Source organism: Leptinotarsa decemlineata, unplaced genomic scaffold (assembly GCF_025532065.1).
Source record: "Leptinotarsa decemlineata unplaced genomic scaffold, Ldec_3_MD MMD2_tig00000008_RagTag_RagTag, whole genome shotgun sequence".
NCBI classification, from domain to species: Eukaryota; Metazoa; Arthropoda; class Insecta; order Coleoptera; family Chrysomelidae; genus Leptinotarsa; species Leptinotarsa decemlineata.
Window position 1 is genome coordinate 1,761,732 of NW_027412537.1, and position 11,135 is coordinate 1,772,866.

At 31.1% G+C, this 11,135-nt stretch overlaps 1 protein-coding gene across 1 annotated transcript; it reads left to right on the forward strand.

Annotated features, from left to right (window-relative positions):
• The first annotated feature begins 932 nt into the window (after positions 1 to 932).
• Slbp (Stem-loop binding protein) lies at positions 933 to 8,449 on the forward strand. The gene is made up of 4 exons (XM_074170840.1): positions 933 to 1,142; positions 1,317 to 2,059; positions 5,662 to 5,784; positions 8,055 to 8,449. The coding sequence occupies exons 1-4, from the start codon at positions 1,104 to 1,106 to the stop codon at positions 8,179 to 8,181; spliced, it is 1,032 nt and encodes a 343-aa protein (XP_074026941.1). The 5' UTR covers positions 933 to 1,103; the 3' UTR covers positions 8,182 to 8,449.
• The last annotated feature ends 2,686 nt before the right edge of the window (positions 8,450 to 11,135 follow it).

The following is an 11,135-nucleotide window of genomic DNA, read 5'->3' on the forward strand; positions in this document are numbered from 1 at the left end:
ATAAGTCACGTGAATGTATTCTGAAACTATTCAACCAGTGGCTGAAGAACTCGAGAATATCGGTACAGTTATCTAACAAAACTATAATAGATATGCCCAGGAAACATTGTAGATGGCTAAGGTTGAAACAAGTAATGGTATTTTGGTTAATCGATAAAACTTGGATTTTTACCCAGTGAGAGAAGATAATTCGATAAAACATTCTGAGTTCAGTTTTGCCAACTATTCGTAATTGTCTTTGAAAATCGTTTGGATGGAAAATTTTATTAAAAATTTAATCTCGAGGTAAAGCCATTCAGTAGGTCTGCGGGCTCACAACATATCTGCAAAAAAAGTTGGTAAAATGGTAGATAATCCGCAATATGTTGCCGAAGTGAATACTTTTTCAAGCACACAATGAATGGTAGAATGATGAAAGAGTTCAAATAATTTCGGTTTTGGAATTTCGATTATTTTACTCGATTATTAATATTCCCATATGAGAATGCACCTATCAGTTCAACTCAATTTTTCTCGAAAACTACTGGTTTTTTCATAGTGAATGTTTATTTGGTTTTTACGTAAAATTGATCAAGGAATTCAAAAAAAAGACGGTTGTGGATATAAAGTCAGTGGCGTAAAAAATAAGGGGGGAAATATAAGCTATTACCCCGCTGGAACGCCACTGGCTATTGATACTGAAGCAAACATACCACTGGAGGAAGCACATTCTAGCTCGTAATCGATTTGCCTTTTAGTCCGGGAGCTACGACGAAAAGGGTCTTTTTATTTTGCAACTTCAACGCCCTGTATTTCTCAAACGGCTCATTTCGGGACACACATGTCCTACCTCATTTTTCATCATTTTGCAAGAGGAATGACGTGGTATAAGTTTGTCCGTCGAATTCTGAAACACCCTGTATATATATGATGTTTCAAAAAGAAAAATATCCTGTTGGCAACACTGTTCACTGGTTTTGCGCGCCACAATGTTCGACCATCTTTAAAAGTTGTACACAAATATCACCAACACAAATAAATATTATAAATAATTTATCTAAATAGTAGACATTACTTAGTCGACAACTGTTACAATAGAAGGTTGTGGAAGCAAAAGATTTTCAATGAACACTAGCCTTAAAAATGCTCGGATATTTGATGAAGTAAGTTTATATTAATCTTTGATTATATTTCTGTATCCTCTGTATACTTATTCTTAGACTAATATGAATATTAATAAATGCTACACCTAAATTGGACTGGAGTCTGGGTGATTTAGCTGATCCTTCAACTAATGTTTGTTATGAATATCAAATAATAAGAATAAATAATTTTAGGATTCCTGGGATGCTGAGACGGCTGGCTTTGTTGTAAAAAAAGAACCAGCTGATTGCATCCAAGGAGAAATAATTGTGAAAAAAGAAGCAGTTGATTGCATCCAAGCAGAAATAAACGTGAAAAAAGAACCAGATGATTACATCCAAGCAGATATAAAAGTAGAACAACTGAAAAATGAAAGTCCTACATGTATAATGAAAAAACCTGATGATGAACTTCCCATATTCAAAATTAAAAAAGAAGATACAGATTATGCCGAAGCAGTCGATAAGTTTCTGTCAAAATTCAGAAATGAATCACATAACCCTTTTCCCAATCTTCAAAGTGAAATCAAGAAAGAACCAGAATCACCTGTTCAACTGCCAGAAATCGGAAACGAACCAGATTATCTTAAAACTCCAATAAAGAGTGAATTTATGAGAGATGAATCCAATCCATCTCCATTCAATAAAGAACTCTTGAAAAAGTTCAGCCTTGAAAGTCCACAAGCAAATATTGACACTTCTAGAATCCCCAAAGAAGAAACCAAGGCAAATGTAGCTAGAACAGTCTTCCAACAAGAATTTTCAGAACCTGGTTCTGACAACACTAGTAGTAACAGTAGTGACTGTGATCAGTTCAAAAAAGTTTCAGTGAAAGATCGCTTAGGACCAAAAGTTCAAGATGATGATGGCTGTAAGGTGGATAAACTTCCAGTTAAAAGAAGACTTGGATCTAAGACTGTACATGATGATGTGCCAAGGTATGTTTATCTAAATGAGAAATACTATAAGAGTTATAATAATTGTAATAAACTTAATTTCAAATAGGTACATCCTAATATACAAATTTAGATTTTTACATGATATATTGATAATCTACCAATTTGGAACTCAGTAATAACTACCTTTGAGTATAATCAAACATTGTACTTCATTTAAAGGAAGTTTGTTATCATGCTTGAAGTTAGACAAGGTTTCAATTTGGATATGGCTATAGTAGAAAAATAGACGAGTACAGTAGGGTTTCAAGAGTTATCTTTCCAGAGCATATTGATAGGTTCTTAATTTATCTTTTGATTAGAAGGGTAATGCTTTGGTGATATTCTAAAAACGAATTTTGTTAATTTTTTTTCACAAATAGAATAATTAGATTCTATTAACATGCTTATTCACTGGTGATTCCAGATATGTGCTTTTGTTTCGGAAAATCTTGCGAATCAAACATACTTATTCAAAAGTTGCCAGATGCTACTGCCTACAGTCATAATTTATATGTATTTGTTATGAGCTGATCTATAATGAAAGTTAATATTCATAGTAATAAATATGCTTGATAAGATTAGCTTGTTGACCATGACCATAGGGTCCAAATTCAAATATAAATGTAGTAGGATTTGATTTTTTATTGAAATAATTAAATGAGGTTGTTACAAATACAAATAGAGAAATTGCTCAATTTCAGCTAAAAATGAATGCGATGCTCAGAAAAATAGAATTTTCACAAAATGTCTGACATAAACATTCGTGAACATCTATCCAGGAAAATACGTGTTTGAAAAGTTGTAATAATAAGTATTTCTGTTTGAAGGTGACTGACAATGTTTCATGATGAATTTCAGTAATTCAGACTTCCATTGTCTAATATGTAAAATGATTTGAAATTCCCAAAACAACTGAAAAAGAAGAATTAAAAATAAATAACAATTATATTAAGCAAAAATAACCGGAAATGAAATAAGAGTGAAATATACTAGTAAAATTAAAATGATTCATCACCATCAACACAACATCGAGTGGTCCCAAGCTGAGTTCATACACAGAGAGAAAAATTGATTTAGGAGAAAATTCAAGGAAGCCGCATACATGCTGTCCAACAACGTATTCAGCCAAGCTAGCGTAAAGATACGCAACATATGGAAACCCATCATCAAGCAAAAAATGGCCAACTTCCGCCAAACGGTCATCTCCCACTGAACCAGTGAAGCGGAAAAATGGAAATAAGTGAAAGTACTCGAACGACCCATAAATAGTCATCTCTCGGAGGAATCAGTCCAGTCATTACCCGAAGACGATTGTAGATACTAACAATCGAAACGTCGTGAACTAATGTGGCTTGGAATCTGTTAACTTTTTTATTTATATTTTTATATTTTTTATTTATTTTAATTTTACTTCTATTTTATTTCACTATTATTTCATTTCAGGTTATTTTTGCTTAATATAATTGTTATTTTCAGCAATTTATTTTCAATTCTTCTTTTTCAGTTGTTTCGGGGATTTCAAATCATTTTACATATTAGACAATGAAAGTCCGAACTAGTGAAATTCAATAAGTATTTCTATTCCTGTGCCCTCCAAGGTATACAATATTACATATGCCACATATGACATATTTTTGTAAATATCTGTAGGTATCTTTGTAGGTATGAATTAATAAACAGCACTTTTCATCATCACAAATCTTCAATACTCTTCTCGACACGGGTTTCATCAATTGACGTAAACTTGGTTGGTGAAACGTGCATCGAGTGTTTGTGGTTGGAAAAAGTGATTGTTTTTGTATTTAGTCTAGGCCAGAGGTTCTATTTTTACTTTTTATTGAAAAAGTAATTCATTCATCAATACAATTTTTGACTATGGTTAACAAGAGCACCCTAACAAACTGAAAAATCCCTTTCATGTTTCAACTTGAGATTAAGAGACTTGTTCCACATTTGAAAAAACAATTGTAACTGATCTGAGAAATCCCGTTTATGTTTGACCTTGGGATGAAGAAAGTTGTTCCACATTTGAAAAAAAATTTTTAACTGATACTCAGTTCCTAGATTTTTGTGTCTATTGTAATTTGTACAATTCGCTGATTATTGACTACTATTCTGTGAAATAAATCATAATTTACATTGTCACATTAAAAAAATCACCACACTGTAATGTATCATTTTGGGAAAGCTTCAAGTCTAAATAAAATCATATTGGTCAATTCCATCTGTGTATAGTTTTTTCTTTAGATAGGGTATATCTTCATTTAATTTTAATCATGATTCAAATCAACTTATTAATTGCTGTAAAAACAAGTCGTTGAAGCATGTAACTTAAATAATTCATCATAAAATTGGAAAAAATGGAAGATAGTTTATTCAAAACTACATGTAAGTGTAAAAACATAGGAAATTCTTATTAGTCCAACGTAAATATTCATAAATTAAACTTAAGAAAACACAAACAGTTCATAGGTCATAATATTACCTGAACAAATAAGTAATAAAAATAAAAAACTATAAATGGTATTATATACAGTGAACAAAAATGTAACTTAGAGTAACCTACAAAAAACATGAACATAAAATATGTTTAGGAAGTCATACGTAGGACAACTAATTTAGCGGTATGTCACCCAGGGGTGATTAATTTCAAATTTCATTATAGTCCATATTCAAAGAAAAACTAGTACAAATTGATAAAAATGAAAAAATCACAATTGAATGGAAAAAATGAAGCTAGTTTTACTAGAAATTCTGGACCTGGAATGAATTGTTTTCACATTCAGGGAAAATTGGGTTTTCATAGAAAAGGTCATTTATCTGTGTTTTTTTTTGTTACGATATCAAATGCATGGTCATTAGCCTTGTGTGCTAGTTGGGCAATGTCGATAACTTTCCTAGCCGCCTAGGAACCGTCATGGCTATTCACTGTCCATCAGACATGTAACTTTGCATAATCAGTGCAACTTCCACTAGAAACATTTTCTCGAGAAAAATAACTGGTCGAGGTTGGACTTGAATGCCAATTTACCGCTTGGTGTTTACTGTTCTAGCAAGGTGAGATGAAAAGCAGCCATAGCTCAATTTGTGTTGACTAATTCTTGATGAATAATATTTGGATACGTGAAATTTTGTGATACGAGGGATATTATTAGGAAGATCCATGATTAATTGTATTGTATTTATTTATTAAGTAGGCAAGCCTAATATACAAAATAAAGAAAAATTACAAATTCAAAAATATCTCACGACCTTAACTATTTAAATATAGTAACATTTTAAAGTACCTTTCAAGGTACTTGTGGTTATTACTCTTTTCTAGGTGGTTCAACTCAGGAACTATTTAAGCCTAATGTAGAAATTCATTATATAAGAAAACTTGACTTTCCAGTTTAATAGCTTATTTTGCAGTTGAGTTGGTTTTTTTTCTGAACCTTGAAGCAGCAAATGATTTTCTTCTTTTTTTATAATGGGATATGACTATACACTACCTGGATATGATATTTTATTTGAAACGGTTAAAATAAAATATCATATCCATTATACTTATAAAGTTTGGAAAGCTTGCACAAAAGACGTTGAATAATGTGAACTTTTTTCAGTAAAAAATGTAAAAAAACCCAAGAATACGAATCAGACGAAGAAGTATTGAATAGAAGACAGAAACAAATTGATTATGGAAAAAATACCTTGGGATATGATCAATATATAGCTAAAGTACCTCTGTAAGTATTCCTTTACTGAATCTATTCATTTGTCTTATTTGCTTTTACACAATCTGTCAGTAAAATGATGTATACTTCACACAATAAAGTGTTACTAAAGACTTTCATGAAGTATCAACCAATTCTATCACATAGATCTTCATCCTACTTTTTTCTGTACAACATTGGCATAATATTCAGAATGATCAAATATACAGGGTGTTCCACATTAGGTCGGCACCATTATTATTGATGCTACGAATTCGGTTACATTCTTAACAATAAAGCTCATATCACCTTTCTTCCTAAAGTTGAAAATGAGCGACTTATGTGGAAATATTTATTTTTTTCACTAGTACAAAAAAATTCTTTGTTTTGGCGAATAAAGAGCTATAAAATATCGAGTAAATATTCAAAAACACCGTCTTCGTGTATAACACATATTTGAGCCCTTCTCTTGACACTACATGCTGCTTCTGCCATCAATTTTATTAATTATAGTGTCAATATAATTTTTCAATTCATCTACATTATTATGTTTTGTTTTGTACATCTCATTTTTCAGAAATCCCCAAAAATAAAAATCTAGAAATGTAATGTCTGGTGAGTGAGGAGGCCACTTAACAGGACCATTTGTAGAAATCCATATCTTTTCAAAACGGTGTCGCAACATTCTTTTTATGCCATTGAAATTATGTGCTGGAGCTCGATCCTGCTGTTCCAACACTCTTGTTAATAAATGATTGCAAGGGGGTCTGTTCAAAGAACCATGGTAGAAAAATGGACTGATAATTATGCCTCTAAATAGACCACATCAAACATTAATACTAAATCGTCTTTGCTGATTGTGGGGATGGACAAGAAATGGATTATGTCTACTCCAATAATGAAATTTGTTTCTATTATACATCCTACAATTTGAAAAATTTGCCTCATCGTTCCATATAATATTTCTATAGCAGTTTGGATCTGGTTGCATTTATCTATAAACCATTGACCAAACCTCAATCGTCTCTCAGGGTCACCAGGTTCTGGTGTTCACACTGGTCTTAATTTAAAAGGAGACATCTTATGTTTCTTCAGAATTCGTTGAATAACATACGGTGGAATAGCTATTTCTCTAGTTGAATCTCTGATGGAATTATTTGGATTTATCTCAAAGTGGGCTAAAACGTCAATTTCTGTATCTTCAGATATTACAGAACGTTATTTAGTTCTCCGCTTCTCAAAAATGTTTTCATTGTTCCTGAATCGACGATGAAGCACAGCAAAAAAAACCCATTAGGTAATTCACGATCGGGGAACGAATTGCTGTAGTGTTGGAGTGCTCTTACGCTATTTTTCTGGCAAACCAAGTAGGATTCTAACTTATCACATTTTTCTTGATGGGAAAACGGCATTTCGAAAAATATTCGACGAACAGTAGTTGACAGTTAAAATAATTTATGACATTGTCGTGATATACTTGAGAATATTTGACAAATAGTATTTCAACAAAATTTCAAGGCAACTTGATTACTCATAATAATTCTGTTTTATCAAATCGAACACATTTTTTTCCAACCGCATTAATATGACCCTCCATTATTTTGTTATGTACTAAAACGGCTTCAATGTTATCATTATAGCAGACATATTTTGATTCACAAAATGAATACGGCTAGTGGAATGGCTTTAAGATGGAAATTATCGTTTTGTAAATTAATACCAAATAGCTCATTAGTGTCAAGTGAGTGGTACAACATGATGACCACGGTTTCATGAGTTTCAATCCCAGCGCAATTTTTTCTTTTTGCTGTTAGTAACAAAATATTATTATTCGTATAAGTATCAACATTGGGTGTTTGGACAATCATGAGGTTTCATTTGCCAAAACAAAGACTTTTTTGTACTAGTGAAATAAATAAATATTTCCACATAAGTCGCTCTATTTCAACTCCAGGAAGAAAGGTGATATGAGCTTTGTTGTTGAGAATGTTTTTACGAATTGAAATGCATGATAAAGTATATGCAAAATTTTGAAAAAGCGACTCAATTTTTTTTTCGGCATGGAAAAGGCAATTAAAAATGCAACTAGTTTGCCCATTTAACCGAATTTGTAGCATCAATAATAACGGAGTTGGCAATGGTGCCGACTTCATTTGGAACACCCTGTATAAGGTGTTCAATTTGAAATAATCTCTACTGACTTAGGCTTCATTATATTCATTCATTGTTAAGTTCAAGTGAGATCCTGATGACTTTCAGCAACTGATTTGGTAGCTGATAAATAATTTCATTTTTCTCTTTAGGTCTGAAAGAAAACAAGATGATCCAAAGACTCCTAACAAATACCATAAATATTCCAGAAGAGGATGGGATGGATTGATCAAACAGTGGCGATTGAAGTTACATCAGTATGATCCAAAAGATGGATAAGTTTTTTTCTTCATGGGCATACATTTTATATTCAAGTGATATCTTATAAATATTTTTATGATATAACCAAGTTATGATTTTATTAGTTGCGAAGGTTATGAAAGGTATTTCATTTCTTTGAAAAAAAATCTCACCATACTTTCATTTGTTATATTGAAGTGGATTGAGATTTATAACATAGGATGAATTTTATTTTTGAGAGTTTGAGTAATTTTAAAGTATTTTGTACTAGGGAAAATTATCAGAATAAAAACTTCAGAGTGGACAATGTCTTTTTCTCATCCTGTATGTTATTGTAATTTAGAGATGAAGAAGTGAAAAAAACTAGTTTGGCAATCAAATTTATAATCTATGGTACATATATGATCTTCACGAATTTCTTATATTGAAATCAATGCTTATAAAATTGTAGTGGACGAAAAAGTTTTTCGCCTTAAAATATCTGAATATTATTTTCTAACAAAGATCCCTTATCTCGTTGGTGTGATGAAAACATGCTTCATTTAAATATAAATGAATGTTATCAAATAACATTTTCAAGAGCTGTGAAACCTATTGTATATCCATATAAAATCAAAAACATTAATCTAACGTTGACTAACAGCGTTTGGGACTTGGGAGTGTTGTTTGATAGAAAAGTAACCTTTAAAGGTCATATTGATCACATTTTATCTAAATCACTCAAATTATTGGGATTTTTTCAACGATCCACATATACGTTTTCTATAAATACCTTTAAAATATTGTACTGTTCTTTGGTACACTCGGTCTTGGAAAATAATTGCATTATATGGAGTCCTCTATATCAGACAGATATATCTATGATTGAGAAGGTTCAAAACAAATTTCTGAGATCAGGTGCATTTAAGCTTGGATATCTGAGGGTCCGACTATGAGTACACAGACATTCTGCTTCTGAATTTATTTACTTTGGAGCACTGCCGAGCTGAAATTGATCTAAGACTTCTTCATAAAGTTTCAAATGGTGATATGAACTGTCCATTTGTAACACAAATGATTAACTTCAATGTAAATTCAAGAAGAACCAGAGTGTCGGAGTTGTTTAAAGCTCCTTACCATTCTACTAGCTATGGCTTAAATGAAACCATCACTAAAATGCTTAGGTTAGCAAATAAGAATAGCAGCTATATTGATTCGTTTGACTCATCCTTGTACTCTTTTGAAAATCAGGTTAAATGTATTGACCTACTATGAAGAAAATGCTGATTATTATTATTAATAATTGATTGATATTTTTTTTATATTCTATATTATTATTCAATTGTTTTTCAATTACACTATTTATATTTTTGGGAAAGAAAGTTTTTGGCTTTCTACTACTCCATCTTGATACAAAAAAAAAAGAAGGATGAGGGAGTCTTCTAAAGAATATAACCCCTTCATTTCACTATTTATATGTTCATTATATAATGGCAAGTTCGTAAATAAATAAATAAATTAACTTTTCTGAAATCAAAAGGTAGAATATCATAAAAAAGTTCGACAAAAGAAGATTAATGAATAAAGTATAGGACACGGAAATAGTAAAAGCGAGATATTCAGATAAGGTGAATGTCAATAAATGGGAGAGAAATGCAGCAAATCTGAAATTGGTGAAACCATCAAGTCGAGAATAGATGAGCATATCTGGGCCTGTAAACGAAATCAGGAAGTTCTTCCTAGAGATTAATGACTTATTAAAGATGATACCATTTCAAATATGTATTTACAAACAACCTAAAATGATACTATGAATTCTTCATTTATTTCACTACATCAAGTAACGTCAATAAATTTGTAGCACCTCAATAAGGTGAAAGAATAAATAATACACCTCACATACAATTTGAAATTACACAGTTCAAAAATAAGTATGAACAACAGAGATGAAAGAAATGGACAAACTACAAAAAAGGAGCAGTTTTATAAAGAAGACAACTTCAAGGGAGTAAAGTACAACTATTTTTTCTTGGACCTTCATATGGTGAATTTTATAGATATAGATTTAATACTAGACAAGCTAGCCAATTAAAGGTTCCTATCCCAACAAGTAGTCAAATCAAGAACTCAATTATATATAATGGAGTGAAAATGTAGAACAAGTTACCTAAAAATTCAACAGAATGTGTCACTCTACTATCTTTTAGGAGATATTTGAAGGCAATTCTGGTCAAAAAGGCTTACTATATATTAAACGAATTTTTCGAGGATAACCTCTAACAATAATATTCATGTGTATGTATGTATGTATATATGCGTACATACTATTTGTATTTTTTTATTTATACATTTATACAAAAATTACTCAATCATAGTTTTACCCATGTACAAGATTACACTTTAACAAAGATACTGTTTGTGTATGTGCTCATTTGTGTATATTAGTACATTTATATATATTTACTTAACAATTTATTAATATTTATAGTAATTTTTTTTATCAGAAAAATGTTGGTCGACAAGATGGACAAGAAGGACTCTTTACCTAAACAGTAAACAGATGGAAACATTATTACTGTTAAAATTTTAGGGGGTATGTTTCTAGGAGAGATTCAGTTTTTGTGAAATAAAGGTTCTGGATTTCTACTTCTCCATCTTCATACAAAAAAAATGTGGGAATCTTCTACTATTGTTTTTCATTAGTAGGAAGATAAATGATGATCTATACAGAACTCGGTTTTATTTCACTTTCAAGTAAAACAATATTTCACAAATTGTGATATGGCCTCTATTTAATTTACTTCTGTAAGCCAAGGACTGCAAAAATTTAATATAGGATAAAATTCAGGGAAATAAAAGATTCCTTTTTTGGTAAAATTTTATTCAAAACTAAAATATATATCAGATGAGGAAATAAACTTCACTGAAATATCCGTGCAATTGCAAATAGTTCGTCTTTTGTTAAGTATTTAATCCAGACTGGTAACGTGGCCTATAATTGTTCCGATTATTTG

Coding starts and splice junctions, on each gene's coding strand:
- Slbp (XM_074170840.1), top strand. CDS start 1,104: ATGAACACTAGCCTTAAAAATGCTCGGATATTTGATGAA. Junction 2,060..5,661: donor GTACATGATGATGTGCCAAG/GTATGTTTATCT, acceptor AACTTTTTTCAG/TAAAAAATGTAAAAAAACCC. Junction 5,785..8,054: donor TATATAGCTAAAGTACCTCT/GTAAGTATTCCT, acceptor TTTTCTCTTTAG/GTCTGAAAGAAAACAAGATG.